Source organism: Pygocentrus nattereri, chromosome 4, assembly GCF_015220715.1.
Source record: "Pygocentrus nattereri isolate fPygNat1 chromosome 4, fPygNat1.pri, whole genome shotgun sequence".
Lineage (NCBI taxonomy): Eukaryota > Metazoa > Chordata > Actinopteri > Characiformes > Serrasalmidae > Pygocentrus > Pygocentrus nattereri.
The window spans coordinates 26,176,792-26,199,810 of NC_051214.1; the positions used below are offsets into that span (position 1 = coordinate 26,176,792).

The 23,019-nt window shown below is 38.9% G+C and overlaps 1 protein-coding gene across 1 annotated transcript in view; it reads right to left on the reverse strand.

The window, feature by feature from the left end:
• The window catches only part of kdr (kinase insert domain receptor (a type III receptor tyrosine kinase)), a 43,485-nt gene extending 23,890 nt beyond the window's left edge, over positions 1 to 19,595 (reverse strand). Inside the window, exons 1-13 of the mRNA XM_017688082.2 lie at positions 19,532 to 19,595; positions 15,517 to 15,613; positions 14,655 to 14,869; positions 12,512 to 12,633; positions 10,450 to 10,618; positions 10,087 to 10,223; positions 8,972 to 9,161; positions 8,503 to 8,620; positions 7,941 to 8,110; positions 7,240 to 7,396; positions 2,911 to 3,022; positions 2,265 to 2,373; positions 531 to 875 (exon numbers count right to left, since the gene is read on the reverse strand). Coding sequence (XP_017543571.1) covers positions 531 to 875; positions 2,265 to 2,373; positions 2,911 to 3,022; positions 7,240 to 7,396; positions 7,941 to 8,110; positions 8,503 to 8,620; positions 8,972 to 9,161; positions 10,087 to 10,223; positions 10,450 to 10,618; positions 12,512 to 12,633; positions 14,655 to 14,869; positions 15,517 to 15,613; positions 19,532 to 19,595 — 2,005 coding nt within the window. The remainder of the gene's footprint in view (positions 1 to 530; positions 876 to 2,264; positions 2,374 to 2,910; positions 3,023 to 7,239; positions 7,397 to 7,940; positions 8,111 to 8,502; positions 8,621 to 8,971; positions 9,162 to 10,086; positions 10,224 to 10,449; positions 10,619 to 12,511; positions 12,634 to 14,654; positions 14,870 to 15,516; positions 15,614 to 19,531) is intronic.
• Between the last annotated feature and the right edge of the window lie 3,424 nt (positions 19,596 to 23,019).

Here is a 23,019-nt window from a genome sequence, read left to right on the forward strand (position 1 = left end):
CTTCTGAAAAAAATGCACACCTCTACACAAGCAAGTCCAAGATAAAAAAAAACATAACTGCAGCTTTCTTTATATAAAAAAATAATGTGCAACTGCACCAATAAAAAACAGCATGTAAACACATTCCTTGACAAAGTCATGTGCAATCAGCGAAAAGCATGGTCTATAATCACTTAATAAGCGTTCATCAAACTTTCAGAATTGCATCATATCTGCTTATATCACTATCACTGAAAAGTTAGCTAGAAGCATTGTGCTAAGAAGGCCTTCTGGGGAATTTTCTTACATTATGAGAACTTTATGCTAGTTTATTTAGACTTATGAAATAATCTTATTTTCATTAGCTTTAGGCTGTTTAGAGAGCAGTTTTGTTCTCCTAGCAAATGACCTACCATGCAGTTGGTAACTTAGCTAACCATGGTTACATCATGACAACCAGCATCAGTTACCCAGAACCCTGAAGAACAGCTGAGAGCAGAGGCCTTTCAAAAGGCTGTTGGTGCCGCTCTATGAGTCTTTGAAACCCTCACCTCGGAGCCTCAGGTAATGCAGTAAGCAGGTCCTCTCACTGCTGTCAGCATTCTCCACCCGGCAGGCATACAGGCCCTCATCCTTTCGGGATGCTCTGGGCAGTGACAGGTCCAGAGTGACATTGTTGCCCTTTAGGCCCATGATGGTAGCATTAGGCTGTGTGAGAGGGGCCAGGACAAGAGTACCACAGGGCACGGTGGCAGGGAGGCTGTACGGATTAGACACGTTCAACACCCGATACCAGTTCAAATTGGAGTAGAGCATACGATCAACTACACAACGCAGCAGCACATCCTCCTGCTCTATAGGGTTGTTGGAAGGGAACACGCTGAGATTGAGAAAACCTGGGGGAGACAAAAGAGGGATTATATCTGAGAGTGATACAAGTGGGAGAGAGTCACAATACATTTTACCCTATGGAAAAATAATCACCATTTTCAATATTATTATGACATATAAAATATTTTTGTAGCAATTCCATAAATATATGGACATATAAAATAATGCAAACACGATGCTAGTAATCTGTGTGCATTAAATACATTTCAAAGATTAGTAGCTAGCTTTGTAGGAAAATTCTAGATGCTTTCAGACAACAACTGAGAAAGTAGCATAACAGTAGAATGAAAATATAATAAAATGAATATCCAGAAAGCCTCATATTTCAAAAGTGGTCATCAAATCTCGCTACAAGAAAAAATAATTACAGTACAGTTTTCATGGCTTAACTTCTTGTCTCAAAATTCCTTGAGATATTGAATAACCATCTAAAATACCTTCAGGTGTCTAGTTTGCAATCTTTAAAGATGCATTGTTATCAATGTAAGTAAAATAACAAAACGATTAATGAAAAGTTTATAATCATAGTAACAGACAGTGCTAATAACTAAAGGTGCATACCAGGCAATGGCTTTTTAGATGTGAGACATCTAAAACACAAGCAGGATGCACTTTTTAGGGGACAGGTTAATGTATTTGATTTACAAGTAGGTGAAAGATGAAGATGATTAATAAACATTTCAAAACTGACATTTAATCCCACATTCTCTGTGCTGGCGGCAATGGATCCTCACCTTTGTGGATTTTATTAATGTGGAACTTTTAACTGCAAGGACCTAACGGGTGGACCTTCAACTCTTTGGAAAGTGCAGGTAAGAAAACTGGCAGCTTATGGTGAAACCTGTTTTGTATTACTTCATATGTCATAGAGATTGTTCATTTATTTATTTTTTCACTATTATTTTCTTCTTTGATCAGCGGTGGGTTTATGGGTGCCATGTGTGTGTATGTGGGGGGGGGGTGCTTCATTTGTTGCTATTCTGTCTTCTTCACAGATAAAAGCGGCCTGCTCGCCATGTTGGATGAGTGAGAGGAGAGGAGGCATCTTCAATATTGACTGGTCACTGTGAACACTTGTGTGCAGTCAGTACTAAAGTCGACAGTTTTTCAATTTAAACATGCAGTTTTAAAATGCAAAGTGCTTTCCTCGGGGTAGATGAGAGCTCTCCAGTGGTGGAATGCACTGCTCCATAGGCAACAATGAAAAGAAGTGTACTTGAAAAAGTTTGAAAAGGCATCCAAACACCCCTTGAAGCTACTTGAACAAAGCTTATATTAGTATAAAAGCTTGTCATCCTCAATTATGATCATTTATATGAGTGGAAGTCTTTTGCATATGTTAAGCTGCAGGTGAAACAGAATGGGAGCACTACAGTGAGCATGGACTGACTCACGTGTTACTTGAAAGACAATGACTCTGTCCTCCACTCCTACTTTATTGGAGGCAACACATCTGTACAGGGCATGAGCCACAGCCTTTTGGATCTTCAATGTGCTGATCGTCTGCAAGAAAACACAACTCCATCATTAAAGGTGCAAAAATACAATGCAGACATCAGTGATAACACCAGACATCATTGAAGATGTGCTCAAAAGACACCTGGTTTTGAGAGATTTTAATGCATTTGGAAAGCTGGTTGCAGCTTTGACCCATGTTTTAAAATGAAAGTGATGTGGTGCTGGTAATAGTGAGTGTGGTTCATGCCTGAGATTAAAAAGGTGCCTTTTTTAATTACACTATCACAGAACACCATCGCGTTATTATCACATGATGGTGTCACATTACACGATCACACCTTTATCACAACACAACAACAGTACTCTATTACATTGTCATTACATTGCACTATCACTGTACACTATCATATTACCATCACATTGTAGTATCACAATGACATAACATTACCATCACATTACAATCACACTGCATTTTCCAATTACCAACACATTACACTATAAATTCACACTATGACAGTAAACTCTATGCAGTTGCTGTTGTGTTTGTGAGTTTGTGGTCACATGGTGGCTGGTTTGGGTCACCTTGAGCGAGGGGTCGATGAAGGTGGTAAGTCTGCCTATGCGATTCTTCCCTGTGTTGTTGGAAATCTCCCTCCATTTCCCCTCACATTCTGCAGTCTGATCCGTCTTTGGCCTTTAGGAAGACATTACATTAATTACATTAATATGACAAATCTAGAACTAACCAACCAGCATCAGTGCCTGACCTCATTGATGATCTTGTGGCTAAATGCAATCAAATCCTCACAGCAATGTTCTAACATCTAGTGTAAAGCCTACCCAGAAGAGTAGAAGTTGTTACTGGAGCAAAGGGGGGATAAAATGTTCCGTTCAGAAGAGACGTTGCGTGATCAGGTGTCCACAAACTTTTGCACATATAATGATGAGAATTTTGCCTTGATTTGGCCAAAATATGTGCTTGCAAACCATGTCACTGCTTCCCAAATTCCATTTTCACAAGCTGGAGTAGAATTATACCCTATTAGAAGGTTTTGATGGTAAAGAAATTGATTTATTAACACTGCTGCTGCTTTGCGGCTGAACTTGAGCTTGTGACTGAACTGTTCACAACCTTGCAGACAGGCTTCTGTAGGCAGGCTTGATATTTCATGATTAGCTTTAGTGACTTAGTGCTAATTTCAGGTGTAGTGTAAGCACATATTGTGGCCACATCGCAACTTGTTGTGTACATACAGCTGGCCTTCAGTGCTGTTACCTCTAAAAGAAAGTACTAAAACGCTGCTGTTGGAACAAAAACCTCGTACCTGCATTTTTGTCACTTTTCAGTTTTTGACATAATCTGAAAAAGCTTGTTGTCCATTAAATTGTGTGTACATTTCATGCCGATTGGGTCAAAAGAAATGGCCCAAAATTACTTTGGAAAAAAGTCTGGCTCCATTGACTTACATTAAAGTATGTCTTTGCCTTCTCCTGTAAAGCTATCATTTGGAAGGTATGAGGTTTTGTTCCAACAGTACTGAAATCCATTATTTTTCTCTTTAAGTCTTTTCATGTTTTTAAATTAATAAACTGATATATCTTTTTAAAATCTTCCTTTCTTGTGTTTTTATGCCCTAGGATACAAATAATTCTGGAGAACACTGAAAAGACAGCAACACATCAACATATAGAGGAGATCTGCCCCAGAGCCACAATCTATGCCACCCATAGACAAACTGGATCAACAAAAACAACCTAATAAAGTAAACAGCCAGCGCATCTATTTATATGCCTGTTAAACTTAGAACACCATAAATCTCCTTCACTAACAGCTGGAGCTGTCCCATTATACAATGTATTTACAAGAACAGAGCATAATAGGAAATGTCAACAAACAGCAGTCATTAGGGTCAGACACAGGACTCATCAGGGTCAGCTAGAGGAGATGAGACAGAGAGGAAAGAGAAGTTAAATACATAAACAAAACAGAAAAACAGAAAAAGGAAAGGGAGACAGAACGTTCGAGACACTGAACGAATCCTAATTGGCTCACTTCTAAACACTCTAGGTAGAGCACTATGACCAACTAGATCAAACTGGAGTCGATTTCAGATTCGGTCATTGTGGTGAAGCTGTTTGATCAAGGACACGAGGATATAGCAGGAATAGAAGATTTGAAGGAGTTTGTTCAGAACAACAGGAAGTTGTGATGAAGAGAGAGGAAGCAGGCAAAGGTGAAGTCTGAAGATAAGGCTTGCGTGATGGCTAACCAAAAATGGCTAGCGCTCAGTCACGACATCGTCAGACAGGGTGTGGTCTAAACTTGCTTTGTCAATCAAAGCTTTGACTCAATCCTTCATGTGTTCTTAATCAATTTACTTGCTGACACTACTCAAGCAGAGCAAGCTCCAGTCAGGGAGCCAATGAGCAGCTGAAACTAAAAATATCCACCAATCACTGACTTGGATAGTTTAGTGAAAAATCTAACTGACCCAGTTTACCACTGGGAAACCAAATTTTGCTTCTTTAATTTAGAGCTGTAGGTATGAGGCTAACATTGCAAACTAATAATAGAACTCAATAGTCACCCAAAAGATGGAATTGTTTTGTAAGAACACATCTACAAATCTTCTCTCAACTCATTCAAACCGTATCCTGGTCTTCATCCAGGTTGCCAATGTGGTTTAGAAATTGAAAACTATCTGTGCTGTCAGCATGTGAAGAGAACAATGTTTGGTCTTTGTGATCACTACCCCCTGTTCGCAGTGAAAGCACCACCACCGTTCCTCCATCTCTGCACACGCCGAGAAGAATAACAGATATAGGCTTTTCACCAAAAATTACTTTTTGAAATTTTAAGGAAAGCTACTTTTACATAGCCAGCTAACTTGGCTAACCTACCAATCTAACTTAGCTAAACAGACTAGAAATAGTTGACTTCTTTTAGTGTATAGACATATATTTTTTTATTTTATATATGTATTTATATTTAGTATACATATATATATATACTAAAAAAAGCCAACTATTTCTGGTATATATAGCTGCTGTTGGAAGAAAACCTTGTATCTCATTTATCATTTTTCAGGTTTCTACATAATTTGAAAATGTCTGTTGCTCTTTAAATTGCATGTAAATGTCATGATGAATCGATCAAAAGAAACGGCCCAAAATGACTTGTTAAAAAGTCTGGTTCCACTGACTTACATTAGAAGTAAAAGTAGGTTTTTTCCTTCTCCTGTAAAGTTGCCATTTTGGAGATACAAGGTTTTCTTCCGACAACGGCATTATCATAAAGCATCAGCCAACAAATTAGTTTAAATGTGTGGCTGCAGTGCTTTGTGAGGTCAGGTTGTCAGTAAACCGCTATACTTCTGATTAAGTTGAAGTCAGCTTCTTATTCTAACTTCATTCTCCTCCTCATCCTGGCTTTTGACATCTGATCCAAGTCGCATGAATGCTCTCAAATCTTAAGCTTTTGGAAAGTTAATCCAAAGGACACGGCAGGGTACACCACCTCTGAGCGTGAGTAGACCTGGAGGAGTCTTATAAACACCGTTCTCAGCAAAGTGACGGCAAAGTGATGCAGACACTGATGCTGGTATTTACTTGAAAATATTAACCCTCTACCCTTCAGATGGCCAGATCAACTGTGATCTTATTGCGTGCTTGCTCCGAAGTTTATGAAATCGCAGGCACAGGAATAAAATTACCTGCTAAAAGAAACTGACGGAAGAGAAATGTGAAAAGGGTCTATTGCCACATTGCTTCGCTCCACATTTGCATAAAGTTAAACTTGCCCAACTATTTTCTTCCATTTCTCATCATCAACACTCTTACTGCCTCTTGTTGCCAGAAATCATGAGCTCATATTGAAAATGAATGATGTCTATGGAAACTCAAAGTACTTTGTAACTCGTAAGTAATGTTCAGCACTGCATTGTGCACTGCAGCATCTGTGCACTTACTGTACTTTCTGTATTCTTGAGAAATACAGACCAATCATTTAATTCTAAATAAACTTCATTCTATTCAAAACTCAAACAGTCTCATGACTTCAGATTCTTCTGAAACTGCATTATCCAATTCATACAAAAAGCTATAAACTGTTGCTCTCCGAACAAGCATAACATCAATGTTGTCATCTGGCAACGAACCGCTGCATAAGTCCATGTTGTTTTGAACCAACACACGGATTTCATTGTGTAGAGTCTGAATCACATCCTCCTATCTGTTAGAGGTTGGAGTTCACTCGTATTGTCTCAAAGTCTATTTTTCATCAGAACTCTGCGTGCCTTAGCTTAACAGTCAGCAGCTTTCAACGTCCAAACAATCAAACAGCACTGGCTTTCTGTGGGACCGTCAAAAACACACGCATGCATGCACGCACATACAAAAGGCAACTGGTTATTAAACTACATCATTTTTGACATTATGCAGCAGCACAAATATGAAAACAAGATAAGAAGTTTTGTAAACAATAAGGCAAAACTTTTCAAATCAGGTGCGTAAACTGTTCAAATCAGGCAATCCAGCAAAGATGGAAACATCATGCATTCTGAAGTTCTAGGTTACAAAACTTTTTCTTGCTTTGATCTTGATTCAGTCAGGTGCTTTATACGGGAAAATTGTTTTGCAGTTTCAGGAACCTCTAGTACAGAGTTTAAAGACCCTGATCTTTAGTTTAAAGTAAAATCACCACTTCTTCCAATTTTTCATTACAAGTACAGTCTTGCCACCCCTTCCACTCAACTGAGCCTTTTGTATCATAGAAACTCACATGAAAACCAACAAATATTAAGATTAGGTTCAATTGCAGGATCAGAGATTATAGCTTTGCTGTACAAAACAGCGTTACCTCATCATTCCTAAAAATTCTCCATTGTCCAGTCATGTGGCAAGTAAACTTACTGAAATCGAGCCGGACAGTCTTCACTGGGCATCCACTGCCACTGGATAGTGACAGGGCTGGAGCCCCCGGAAGCAGTGCATGTGAGGGTGGGGCTGCTACCAAGCATGTGAACATTCCGATCCAACGGCACCTCCTTCTCAAATATCTTAGGATGAGCTGTATACAATACATACACATGTGAGAGAAGAGAAGAGAAGAGAAGAGAAGAGAATAGAAGAGAAGAGAAGAGAAGAGAAGAGAAGAGAAGAGAAGAGAAGAGAAGAGTGCAAAATGTGAAAGAAGAGAAGAAAAGAGAAGAGAAGAGGAAAGAAAAGAAGAGACAAGATAAGACAAGAAGAGAAGAGACAAGATAAGAAGAGAAGAGAAGAGAAGAGACAAGATAAGATGAGAAGAGAAGAAAGGAGAAGAGACAAGATAAGAAGAGAAGAAAGGAGAAGAGAAGAGACAAGATAAGAAGAGAAGAGACAAGATGAGAAGAGAAAAGACAAGATCAGATGAGAAGAGAAGAGAAGAGAAGAGACAAGATGAGAAGAGAAGAGAAGAGAAGAGAAGAGAAGAGAAGAGAAGAGACAAGATGAGAAGAGAAGAGAAGAGAAGAGACAAGATGAGAAGAGAAGAGAAGAGAAGAGAAGAGAAGAGAAGAGAAGAGAAGAGAAGAGAAGAGAAGAGAAGAGAAGAGAAGAGAAGAGAAGAACAGTACCATTGACAAGTAGCTGGAATGTCTGCCTTTGAGCTTCTTTAGTGATCTTATTGGTCATGACCACAGTGTAATTCCCAGCATCCTTTTCTGTGACGTCAAATATAGTGAGAGAGTCTTTGGCCGGCTTCATTCTGTACTCTTCACTGGAAATGGACAGGCCATTTTTCAACCTTGAAGAACAAGATCAGTAAGACAGAGGTCTTAATACAGACACTCTAACAAAAACAGATATGATACAATCAAACATTAATAAACATTAATAAATCATAATAATACAGGCCCTTTAACTCTCAACAACCCATAACTACAAATCCTCATAACTACATACACTACGTTTCATTTTTGTCTCTGAATATTTATAAAACAAATCTTAAGATTGAGATTAAGATTAAGATTATTAATTAACTGATGGCGGGATAACCATGTCATGATTTTTTTTTACATGGCAACGCATATACATATGACCATATACAGCTATTGAAATTTGATACTGATATGACGTTAAATGATATTATAATTAAAGTACATCTGAATGAAAAAGAAAGACACACTTGCCACTCACCACTTCACATTAGGCTCTGGATAAGCATCGTATTTCACTGGGATCTTTGCCTCTCGTTGGCCTGTGTTTGCATCCACAACGTGAACCCATTGCTCATTCAGAGCTATGAAAGGCTTTTCTGCAATATCAAAATATAACTGTCAATAAAATTGGCATAAAATTGTATATTTGTCAATAAAGATTCCAAATCTATTTTATTAGAGAAAACTATATCCAAATATCCCTACTGAGCAGTTAGGCAATATGGATAACCCCATGCAAATCCCCTCAACATCACGTCTTTTCAATGCTAATGTCATATCTTAAATGTAGCATGTTTAATAAAGCTCTAGCAAAACATTTCAGAAAACCCAAAATGCTTTAAAAAGCCTCTTAATTAGCACAATTAGAGCTTGTAAGGTAGAGCATGTAAACCAGGAGGTGCATCCAAAGAGGAACCTGAAAACTGCAGTAGACATCACTCACTCACCATACACTATAAGAGATGCTTGGGCAGTTTTGACCATCTGACCACTGGATGCCGTGCATACATATTCCCCCATGTCACTAACTGTTACATTCTCTATAATCAGTGAGTTGGACAGTTCCAGAGTGTTCCACAGCTTCTTCTTGTTGGACTTAGTCTCGTAATGCGTTCGTGTAGAACGGTTGGTGTTTCTCTGGTGGGACATAAAAAGAAGGTCTGATTTAAATGAAAGGGAAAGAGGACTAAACTCATAAAAACTAAAGCTGGCCTGCACTCGAATGAATTGGAATGTAATTGAACTGAAGTAAATCAAATTTAACCCTTGTGTGGTGTTGATGTGTGTGTTACTCAGTGGTCTGGTGGACCCATCACACTATTGTTTTTTCAAATCAACACAGCCATAACAATTTCTGTAAAAATATCAGGTGTTTAAAACATCACAAGTGTCCAGCGTAGGGTTCTCCTTTAGCAGCTGTAGCCAGTCTCACACACACACACACACACACACACACACACACACACACACACACACACATATATACAAACACACACATATACAAACACACACACACACACAGACACACACACTAACAGCAGGCCAGAACAGAGTGAAGGACACAGCACCTCCACACTTTTATTCCCCGCGGGTTCACCCAACAGGTAAAATAAATGTGTAGAGGGGTGAACAGGCACCGAAAATGTGTTATATTATATATATGTTATATTGCTCTTCACTGAAAATGAGCAAAGGCCAAGGAATCTGAGGCTCAAATAATAATAAATCGCATCATTTTTTCTTTTAGTAAACATTGAAAATGGGTCCCACAGACCTGACCACCAAACAAGGGTTAATCAAACTTTAATAAACTTTATTGAATTGGAACAAACGGAATTAATTAATAAAATTTAGTGAACATTTAGTGAATTTGTGAATTTGCGTTGAACTAGTCTGAATGTCAATTGAAGTGGTCTGAATTTGACTATGACATGTTTGGGAAAATGACTAAGATTATTGCTCTTGCGCAAGTGAGGAAGCCTTCTAAGGTCATGAACAGCTGAACAGGCTTGTGTGATCATTATTTTTGCATCTCCATTATAAGCAATCTTCACACACTGACCCTGTCCTGAGGTAAGGACCACTGGAAGTTGATGGCCACGTTGAGTTCAGTGCGAGCAGTGCAGTTGAACACCAGCCTCTCCCCCACGGTCAGCTTCTCATGAGTAGGACTCACAGTGAGGTCATAGATCTTATATCCTGAGGAAGAGAAGGGAGGGGATTATTGTTCTCCTTACAACCAAACAGCCTCTCTCGAATTTCCAAACGCAACAGCAATTCTGCAGTCACAAATTCCCATATGTTTTAAGAGATACTAAACATTTCCCCACACGCCATGACTAGATAGTAGACTGTATGAAACTGCTGCATAAAATATATGAATGATAATGCAGTGCAAAGTCTGTGTCAGTGCTGCCATCCTTACCCACAACAGCCACAATGTAGAGCGAGGACTGGAAGGTTTCGTTGTGGAGGCGCGTTTGGCAGAAGACCACACCTGCGTAGCTGATCACATGACTAGGGAGGATGAAACCTCTTTTGCTGTCCCAGAACGTGTCCTTTCCGTCAGTGGCCAGTTCTTTCATTGGATACTTCTGTTAAAGCAAAATGCTATAAGGTGAACTTTACAGTGGTGCAACAGTCACCGTGACCATTGCATAAGAAGTTCAGTACAATTTAGTCTGTGCCCAGAAAACTAGGTTACATAACAGAAGATGTGATATCGAGATAGGCTCTTGTTACATTTCGCTGTTGTTGGAACAAAACCTCATATCTCCAAAATGTTAACTTCACAGGAGAAGAAACAAACAAGTCAATGGAACTAAGTAATTTTGGGCCGAGTATTTTTGTCCATTCATCATGAAATTTACAGTGTAAAGGGCAACGGACATTTTCAAATGTAAAAAACGAGGTTTTGTTCCGACAACAGCAATCTGCAGTTACACAAAGAGAGAGACTCTCCTTCACTAAAGTGTGCTGAGTGTGAATTTATTGCTGTGCGTATGTTCATAAAATGGCCCCAGATTTGGACATATTAACCACAACTGGTTAACTTTAAAGAAGTTCTTTAGGCTACTACATAAAATGTTCAACAAAATGACAGACTATATGGTCTATATAGTCTATATATGGACTATAGGGTAAAGTATGTGGACGCTCCTCCTAATTATTCAGTTCAGATTTTTCAGTCACAATCATTGGTAACAGGTGTACAAAATCTAGCGCATAGCCATGCAATCTCCTTAGACAAGCACTGGTACAGAATGGGTAGTACTGAAGAGCTCAGAGACTTTAAACATGGAATTGTTATAGCAATTGTTGGAGCAGTGGAAACATGTTCTCTGAAGTGTTGAATCATGTTTCACTATCTGGTTGTCCGATGGACAAATTGGGGGTTCGAGGATGACTGGAGAACACTACAATACATACTGGAATGTACAATGCTAACAGTAAAGTTTGGTGTAGGAGGAATAATTGGGCAGTTTTTCAGAGTTTGGGCTAGGCCCTTAAGCTTCAGCTAGGAGTAATGCCATATACTACAACTTACAAAGACATTTTAGGCAGTTATACGATTCCAACTTTGCCCCAAAAGTTTATGGAAGGCCCTTTCCTGTTCCAGCATAACTGTGCCCCTGTGCACAAAGCGAGGTCTACAAAGACATTATTTGACAGGTCTGGTGAGGACGAACTCCAGTGGCCTCTGAACTAACTGAAACATTAACTGTGAGCCAGGCCTTCTTGTCCAATATCAGTGCCTGACCTCACAAATGCTCTTTTGTCTGAATTCCCACAGACACATGCCAAAATCTTGTGGAAAGCCTTTCTAGACTGTTACTGCCACAAAGGAGGACCAATTCCATATCAATGTTCTTGGCTTTGAAATGGGATGTCTAACAAGATATATATATATATATATGTATATATATATATATATATATATATATATATATATATATATATATATATATATATATATATATATGGGTGTGATGTTCAGGTGTTGACATATTTAGCCAAATAGTGTATTTTTTCATAGAAATACTTTCAGCACCATAAACTGATGATCTTCGCATTTAGGGCACTGTAAAGCACAGAGGGGGAAATGTCGGAGTCTGGGGGATGTTTTTCTTACAATAGTGTCAGCAAGCTCAGAATGGTCTGTTTAAAGTGTCACATTTTGCCACTTGTTTTGACATTTTGTTTCCTAACAAAACAAATGTAGTACATTTTAATATTTTACAGTTAGACATTATCTATTGGTAAGTATGGATTATTAAAGGTTCTATGATACAATGTTATAATTATATGTTGAAATCAATGTTGAAATTATTAATAATTTAACATTGATGGCTGGGTTTCTGTGTAGTGATGCCATTCTTTCACCCAAAGTTTCACAATACTATGCTTGCTATGTTTTCTATGTTTTTTTTCTCCCACCTCTGGCTAATACCAGCTAATTTGTAAATACTCTGTATTTGTTTCCTCACCGTGAACAGAGTGACATTGAGGTCCTCCAGGGTGCCGAGGCAGGGGATGACCACCTGCTCATCTTCTCGAATGAAGACTACGTCATAATCCTGAACCGAGCGGACAAACGGCATACGATAGTCTGGAGGGAGAGAAGTTTTACATTTATGCAGTAAACAAGAAAGTGCTTAGACTTCTATCACTTTTTTTGCATTTTATGCTTTCAGTCTGGCTGAGGTACTTAAAGGGCCCACATCACGGAAAAACTAACACCTTTCACTTTTTTGAAAAAAAAAAAAAAAACATTTGTTGTCATATGTAAGCATTAAAGTTTAAAAACATACCAACATAGTCCACAAACTGGAACTCTGTTACAAAAAACAACATGTTTTAAACTCATTGTTTCTGTGATGTCATGAAAACCAATTTATTTGCATATGCATCCACCTATTCAGGCTACAGCTGTTTAGCTCTGCCCTTTCACCTGAAGTTCTAAGGAGCGTTTCAGTGTTTTTTGAATGAGACACAGGGCAGCCAATCACAACAGAGCTCATGTATCAAGAAGCCACAGTAACAGAAACACAGCCTGTTTAAGGGGATAAAGAGAGGTCGAAAAAATGTCACACAAAAAAATAATTATGACTGTTTTTGGTACATAAAACAACCACACAGCTGTTACACATGGACCTTAAGGGAATATGTAGGATATGGGCCCTTTAATGTTATTTCCAGTAACTTTTAATGAACTTTTTAATAAACTTCGCGTAATTTCTCTCCTTGAACTGAACCAATGGCAACAGGATGCAGGATCATGGACTGGTACAGCTCTAACAGGAAGTAGAATACAGAGGTGACACATGTGGAGAGGTCACACTGAAGGATCAAGCAGGATGTGTGCTAAGGCAAGATAGTTCTCTCTCTCTCTCTCTCTCTCTCTCTGTCTCTCTGCCTCACTCTTTATCAGTGCCTAAACAGACTTTACATGTAAAATCAGACTTGGAAAGGAACCACGCTGTCACAACCACCAAGTTCTGTTTGAAGCTTAAGCTGAAGACCCCAAACAAATGACCTTTTCCCAGATTTCCCTTTTTAAATGTTAGAGTATTGACCAAGACCTTTAAACTAAATAATCAAAAATTAAATTTTACATTTATTTACCGAGCAACCTCCTATATTGAAATCACTGAACTTTTTCCATATAATACATGAAATTATGAACAACTGTAGATTAGCTGCTGTTTTAGAGACACAGCTGCAAAGATATATATTTTTGGAATGTTCATACTATGTACCTAGTTATTACTATGAAAGGTCTATAAACAGTCTTGTGACTAACTCAGACCCTTCTTCTTAACTCTCTGACTTAACTAAGCTGTTATTTGTTTTCAGTTCTTGTATTTCTAGGTCTAAATGCTACCTTTCACACTATACAACTGCTTTGAAAATTGCACCGCCCTAAAGTCAGACATCTTAAAGGAAGAATGTAGAGTGAAGAATAAAGAATTTGTTACTAGTCTAAAGGAACATCTCTCTGGAGAACATGATATTCTTTATGGCGTACCACCAGGTTATGTATGAGGCCCATTTTTATATTCATTGTACATGCTACCACTGGACCACAGTAAAAATGTGCATTGTATCAGCTTTCATAGCTAGGCAAAAAATGCCCAATGACATGGGTGTTTTGCCCTACACCCTTTGATTGTTTTATTGCATTGTCTTTTATTATATACATATTTTGAAGCATTTTGAGCTTTTGTTTATGTATGAAAGATGCTATATAAGTAGTTAGGCTTTCAAGATTACCTAATTAAACTGATTAAAAATATAAATTAAAATGAATCTACTTGATGCCTTGTCAGCAAATAATCAGCAATTTGTGGGACATCAGTGTATGTTATTCTTTCAGTTCTCTCTTACAGTAAAAAGTAGACCCTAGTGTTTTTATATTTTTATATGTTTTACAATTTTTTTTAATTTCCTCACTTACCTTTTTCCAGATAAGTATTTAAAATCTTTTCAAACACCATATTAAATATGTGGTACACTGATAACTTGTTTAATCATCAAAATAAATGGTCATTTACACAATTACTAATATAATTCACATTGACAGCTCTAGTTATCATTATCAAGCAGTTACAAGAGTTGAGAGCAGCTCACCTTGCACAAAGACATACACTGTCTTGGCAGTCTTCCCATCCTCCACGGCCAGGTTTTTGTAGGAACAACGATACTCTCCTGTCTCATTGGCCATGGCCGCGGTCAGTGTGATGGTGCTACAGAACAGTCCGTCCCCACTGCAGTCGGTCACAGCAAGCCTGTTTTCAGAGCCGATGAGGTTGTGAGGTGTGTACCACTCCAGGATCTGGCGGCCCCTGTAGGACAGGTAGATGCACCATGTAGTGATAAACAGACTTTTATGATAAAACAGTTGGCAATTTATTACATTTAAGTGATCCCATTTTCACTATCACTTAGTATTACTGATGACTCTTTACTCTCTCAGCTTATTATTCAATACAGTAATTAATCTTAAGGTTTATTATCTGGTAACTACTATGAATTATTCTTTAACCACTATAATTTATTAGCAAAATGATGGCGTTATGATAGTGAGGAAAGGAAGTCTGGAGTCACCAATGGTTATTTGGTGTTAAATGGGCTAACCTAGGCTTAGTATCTCATGTCTAAAAGCAACACTCCAGTCTTTTTCAACATATCTGTACTACTGCAGCATATGAGCATTGATCACTGGCAATAAGAAATGTTCTTGCAGTACATGCTCATTGGCTTCTATTATAGGTATAGGTTTTTGTTGTTTTACTAAGTACATATCAAAATTACTGGCAGCAATAACTGGCCGTATGCTATAGATGTGACATATAAAAGAGAGGCTATACAAAAGCTGGAGTATTTCTTAATTAATAAATTCACTAATGAATTAGTGTGATCTGAGTTTAAACACATGATGTCATTGTCTAACCTTCCATTCACCTCATTATGTAGTGTAGTTTAGGCTTACCTACAAGTGATCTCCAGTGTGTCTGACGCATTTATTTTGTATGTTTTATCTGGGATGCTCAATGCTGGGGGGTCAGGTACAAACCTGAGCTCCATAGCTGGAAACAGAAAATGAAACATTGTTACTTCTTAAATTTGATATATTCTTTAAATTAATTTTATTCATATTTTCACATCTTTTTTCAGTTCAGTCATAGTTCTAGCAGAAATGTTCTAAATATAGTCTATTTTCAGTCCAAACATATTGTTTAAATGTACTTATTTTACTGCAGACTATAATGTTTCACTCAGTCAAATTGTGTGCATTTGTCTAACTGTAACACAACAAACATATCCAACCTAACAATTTCAAATTTTCAATAACCCAACATAAACTGTAAGATTTTGTTAAAGGTCAGGAGGAAAAAACTAACTATTTGGTGTGCATGCACTGCTGTGAGTCATGATCTAAAGCCTGAAATAGTCACATAAAAGTTAGAGGTCAGATTTTGCAGGAGTTTTTCAGACTTTATCATACGCCTTTATGCATTAATGTCATACACACAGGCTCAAAAAGAAGGATTGGCTTAATGTTCAGGTTTCAAATGTAAAAATTAACATTGTTCTCCAAATCCCCAAATCTTACATAATGTAGCTTTAAAAAGATGATTTTAGTTCTGGTTATTCTGCCAAAAAACATACTACAAATCAGTAGGTGGTTAACGGGTACACTGAAGTAGCAGGTATACCTACGTTGTAGGTGCCTGTGTGTCACATGTCTTCGGAAAAGTTTTTGTTTAAGCCAGCTAGTTAACAGGCTAACAGTTGGGCTACTTCAACATACAACGTGCGTAAAGTTACCTGAATAGCAGTTACAGGCTTCAAATGTCCATGTTTGCGGTGCACTTGTAGTAAGTAGCATTAAACCTTATGAAAGTGATCAAACACCACCAGACGTTTGCTGATTACATAAAATTGAAAACTGCATAGGAGCAGTAATGCTGAATTAGCATTACTGTCATGACGTGTCCCTGTTGAGTTTTTAGCAGTGACTGACTACTCTGGATACCATGTATGTCTGTGGTTAGATTTGCAACTGTCATATTTTTGTCTTGAATATGATACAAGTGAAATCTTTTTAATATCACAGAAGTTATTTTTGCTTTTGTTGTTATCATCATCATCACCATCACTGTCATCATCATTATCATCATCATCATCATCATCACCATATTATTATTATTATTATTATTATTATTATTATTATTATTATTATTATTATTATCATTATTATTATTATTTTATCACTTTTGGTTACGAAATTCTTACATGCTCAACTTCCAGTACATTTGCAGTACATTGGAATTAATTCAGTAAAATGGTCCAAATACACTTAATTTTGTTTGTCTTCTGTTAAGTGCCATGTGTTGATGCAGTCATAAAAGCATGCTATATAATTTAAATGTATTATACTAACTATTATTATACCCTACTATTAAAATACACTGTTATATTGTGGAAATATTTCCAAAGATATTCACTAGAAGAAAGAAGATCATTCTGAAACACGTTGTACTGATGTGTACTAACACCCTCATGTGTTAGTATACATGGCATAATGAAACTTCATTGGCAACAATTATATAATGTACTCTATAAAGCTTTGTAAGTCTATATACTGTCATTGCAATCTTGAAATCAGAAGAAATCATCACTGCATCTAGTTGGTATAGTGTAGTGGGTAACACCACTGCCATCTACGCTGTAGACTGGGGTTCAATCCATACCTGTGCAAACACTCTGCACTATATGAATAAGAGTCCATGGGCAAGACTCCTAAAATTACCTTCATCTACCTGTGTAAAATGATCAAACTGTTAGTCGCTCTGGATAACAACATCTGCTGTAAATGTCATCTTGTTGGATTTGTTTTTTTTAAATTGATTCAATGTTCACATATTAGCATTTCTCATTGTATCAACAACAGAAACAACTCTTCTTGTCTGTGTGCATCAACATGAGTTCACATGAGAATCCAAGAGAGAACAGACAAGATTGGTGGTGAATGCAAGTCTTTGGACCAGCCTGATTCAAAATTCTGAGCCCACACATAGGAAGGACCTCAAGGTAGAAGCACTGATTTAGGATCAGCTCCCCCCCACATGCCTCTGTTATAGAAGTTAAGGCCAGATGAATCTGAGATCAGTGCTCTTTGTGAATTCTGGAACATGCAGTATAAGCTCTGGGGCTATTTTCCACTGGAGCAACAGCAGCAGCCCGGCGGCCTGACTGTGTCAAAACAGGAAGCTGGGGCAGATGGGCCGGGGCCGGCCTAAATGGCCCCACGCTCCAAGCCCTGAGGTGGGGTTCCTGCTCCAGAGAAGCAAGAGACAACACACACACACACACACACACATATTCACACACTCAAACACCGGCTCACAGCTACAATGTACACACCCTGCTGAGTCCCGCTAATTCAAGCATCTGATTTGAGAGGTGCTGAGATCTGATCTCTGAATTGCTGGGCACTGAGATCATTTCAAACAACAATGGCAGTGTGGGAAAGGCACAAAATACTAGGGAAAAATATGCCACATCAAGTGCAATTATGGCCATATCGTTAAGATAAGTATGGTTGAGTATATATAAGTATATAGGATGATTTATGCTATATTTTGATCATACAGCACTATTAGACATAGATTATGAATATATAGCTATTTTTATGTTAAGAACATATCACACAAGTTTGAAATCCTGATTTGGCCCTATCAGACTTGAGAACACACGGTGGACAGCCCTGCTTTCCTGAGATGATTGCATTTCCACCAACAGGAAACAAGGAACGTATGGAATTTGCTTATTTGCATCATTTAAACATTAATGAAATATATAACAAGCAGTTCACACAGTTCATTTTATTAATGCAATACTAATACTAATTATGTAACTTGACTAAAATTGAACGCAGTGCTTTTTTCAGTGTAGGCATCCACAACAACACATTACATAATAGCCAGTAAAGAGGAAAGTTAGTCGTTCAGGTTTACTTTTGCAGTTTACTGTGAAATATATAAAATCATAAACACATAACTATTTAAAGGGGAATTTCATCTGTTCCTTCAAAATTTTCAAAACTTTTTCAAAAAGGTTCAGCATAATTAAGTCCTTATCATGTAAACAAAGTAAATCAGAGTATTTTGATGTGAAATACTTCATTCAAGAGAGACGTATGAAGTCAGAGACATACAACAGTGGTGATAGATAGCAGACGTCTGAAGATGCTTCTAACAGCTACCTTGCAGAAAGCTGCTCTACGGAATGGTTATAAATACATTGTGTGATCATGCATAATGATTTGAGACAATCCTGAGATAATGTTTTGGCCTAAAACACATTTTTAAAACAAATACATGGCACAAAGATAAATGCTGGGTGTTGTAAGGTAAAGCATTCCTCAAATAAAACTTATTCTTTCCAGAGATACTTCTATACTATCATAAACATTACATATAAAAGCTCAGCAGACTCATGCAGGTCCACTGGTGGTTTTGGGTAGTAAATAACATGGCTATATCTTAGTTATTAGGCAGTGTGACCCCTGGTTCCTATCACCACCACTGTAAAGAAATCTGAGTCATTAAGTTTCTCTACAATGAACCGTTTCACAGCAAAGCACTCTGAGTGTCTCTGATTACGTCTCAATGATTGGAATACACAGAGCTTTTGAACAAACAGAGGAATTCCCCTTTAAAGCAACTGAATTCTGAAATGAATATCTGGCCTTAATTTTAATACCAGATCTAAACCAAATCCTAAACCCTAGTCACAACTGATGATCAACTGAGTCTCACTGGGTAGTTTTCCAACAATTTAAGCATGTGTAGCTAATCTATAGTGTACTATCGTAATGAAGCATGACCTAAAGCACAGACCCTATAGCAGTGCTATAGCCACATTACACCAGGATGACCACTGACTTCTATGACTTTTTAGGCCACATCTTGTGCTGTATAAACACCACCTTGAGTTACCTGTCATCCAGCTGACTGAAGAGATCATGCCCACGAGAGAAAGAAGCGAAAATGGCTTTGCCATCGTGAGACCACCCTGATGGACTGTCCCCGCATGAAACCAGTCTTAAAGTTCCCACAGATCGGCGATCCTCAGCTGCGCATCAGAGCACCTCTGTGTCCAGCCCCGCACAGAAGTCAAAGAAACGATCGTGGAAAAGAGAGAAGAGTAAAATCCACTGAGCGGATCCCGCGCTGAACGGACACCGCGACTGGACACTCGCGCGGTGAGGAGGTGAGACGGAGGGAAGAGGAGAGCGCGCGTGATGGGGGGATGCGGAGAGGGGTGGTGAAGGGAGGGAGGGGCCCACCAGAGACCCCAGCGCCTGGGCTAGACCTGTAAATGCGCAAGCGTGTGATAAACAGGCCTCTGGGGCTTAAACCGGACCGTCTTATCAAACAGTAATTAGGACCCAAACTAATCAAGCGCTTCAGATACCAGAGGAAAACAAACTTTGCTTTCAGCACTGACTCAGCTGACCGAGAGGAAGTCCAGGCTGCTGCCCGCGCACAACAGTGGTACTTCTAGTGGCTTCTTCTGCGGATGAGCAGCTGATAAAGGTTGTTAACAGAGCGTGAGGACTTTTCCATCAGTGAAAAACAGCCCAAAAATAATCAATTACTGTATCTCTGAAACCGCCCTATTCTCCCTTTGACTTCTCATTTCCCTTCTGGAAAAACAGCCTGGTCAGCTCAAGGTTAGCTGGTTAACCAACATGGGGTATGTTCATGTTTGACTTTGATGTTTTCTATGCTCGACCATCTTGGTTCACCAGTGTAACCAGCTTGGCCAAGCTGATAGACCAGTATGACCAAGTTGGTTGACCTGTGTTACTAGCTTGACCAAGCTGATTGACCAGCATCAACAGCTTGGCCAAGTTGGAAACCAGCATGACAAGCTTGGCCAGCATGACTGGTTTAATCAAGCTGGTTGATCAGTGTAACCAGTTTGACCAAGCTGGTCATCCAGCATGAACAGCAAGACCAAGATGATCAACCAGCATGACCAGCTTGACCAAGCTGGTTGACCAGCATGACCAGCTTGACCAAGCTGGTTGACCAGCATGACCAGCTTGACTAAGCTGATCAACCAGCATGACCAGCTTGACCAAGCTGATCAACCAGCATGACCAGCTTGACCAAACTGGTTATCCAGTATGAACTGCATGACCAAGCTGATTGACCAGCATGACCAGCTTGAACAGCCTGACCAAACTAGTCGACCAGCATGACCTGTTTGATTTCAAATGAAAACATAATGGTCAAACAGCTAACTTGGTCTTAACCAGTGGTTGAATAGCATAGAGTGTGTTTTCCTCTATTACAGCTGGATGAATACTGACTGTAATGTACTTACAGAACAAATAGTTTGGGGATGGGGCAGTTTCAAAGTCATCATAAATGGCTTGACATGGCCCGTATCATTGCCAACATACATATTATGTATTAAATTTTTTATGTTTTACAAAAGCAGTAAGACACAGTAAGCCATGCATTTTCATGCTGATTTAACATTTCTGGGGGAAAAACAGTGAACATCACAAGACAGACAAAACAAGACATACTTAAACTTGTAAGCTCAGTTAGGCCAAAGAACAGCACGATTCAGATGGTTTGCTGAACATTTTCCCAGCTATCACCAAATACATGTCATAAAAGCTGTCCAACCAGGTGAGACTTCTTTGTCTGTATGACTTTTCTTTGCATCTTTTGTGTGTAAATGTGAGGCATAATTAAAATATATCATTATTTTCTTTGGTCCAGTCCAAAGAAACCTAACTGCAAATGTAACTGTACCCTTACTCGATTACATTTCCAAAAGAAAAATATAATTTTATACTTTTTTTTGTCAGTGAAGAGTTCCATTGTTGCAACCTGCCTGAAGCCCCAAAGTAAAATTTTATTGAGTGCATATATGTATCTAGAAATCCGATTAAGAAATCTAATAAAGAGAACTGGGTTTTAGCTTAGTAATCAGATTTCTCAGTGCATGTAAACTCGTATTCCGATTCTCTATCAGATTTCTCAGTCTGCACACGCGTGAGGACAGACGGTGGATGTCATGAGACACAGGAAAACACTTCTGGAGAGATGCTGAAACCAAACACGAAATAAAGGATTTAAATATTAATATGTTAAATTACTGTTCAACTCTTGTAGAAACCAGCCATTAGGGGTGTACTTTTTTTACTATCATGCGGATCACAAATATGATTGCCATACTGGATCGGTCGAGGCCCGGGTTAACAATGACCGCCTCGGGTGCTGTTGACCAGCAGGGTGCCGGTGGAAATTGGACTACTGTAGGTCGAAGACCATCAAACAGGAGAGGAGGAAGGCAGGTTAGAAGGCAGCGAGAGAGAAGGAAAGGCAGGAGTGTGGAGGTTAGAGTAGGGACTCCGAACATAGGGACAATGACTGGTAAAGGCAGAGAGCTTGCAGACATGATGGAGAGAAGGAAGGTAGATATTCTGTGTGTTCAGGAGACCAGATGGAAAGGAAGCAAGGCCAGGAACATTGGAGGTGGATTCAAACTGTTCTATCATAGTGTAGAGAGGAAGAGAAATGGAGTAGGGATAATCCTAAAGGAACAGCTTGGGAAAAGTGTTCTGGATGTAAAGAGAGTGTCAGACAGGATCATGAGCCTGAAGTTGGAGGTTGATGGTGTAATTTTGAATGTGGTCAGTTCATATGCACCACAGGTTGGTTGTCAGTTAGAGGAGAAAGATAGATGAAGTGGTAGATGTGTCCCTAGAGAGGAGAGATTAGTGATTGGTGCAGACTTCAATGGACATATTGGTGAAGGGAACAGAGGGGATGAAGAGGTGCTGGGTATGTATGGTGTGAAAGACAGAAATGTGGAAGGTCAGATGGTTGTAGATTTTGCAAAGAGAATGGAAATGGCTGTGGTGAACATGTATTTTCAGAAGAGGGAAGAACACAGGGTGACATACAAGAGTGGAGGGAGGTGCACACAGGTGGATTATATCCTTAGCAGGAGAGGCCACCTAAAGGAGATTGGAGATTGTAAAGTGGTACCAGGGGAAAGTGTAGCAAGGCAGCATAGGGTGGTTGTCTGTAGAATGAGATTAGAAACAAAGAAGAGGAAGAGAGATCCAAAGATTAGATGGTGGAAGCTGAAGGAGGAGGATGGTTGCAGGCAGTTCAGGGAAAAATTGCAACAGGCCCTTGGGGGCAGTGAGGAGCTACCTGAGGACTGGGAAACTACAGCTAAGGTGGTGAGACAAACTGGCAAAAATGTGTTGGGTGTTTCGTCTGGTCAGAGGAAAGAAGACAAGGAAAGTTGGTGGTGGAATGAGGAAGTCCAGGAAAGTATTCAGAAGAAGAAGGCAGCTAAGAAAAAGTGGGATAACCAGAGAGATGAAGGAAGTAGGCAGGAGTACTGTGAGGCTAGTTGCATAGCGAAAATAATGGTGGCAAAGGCAAAG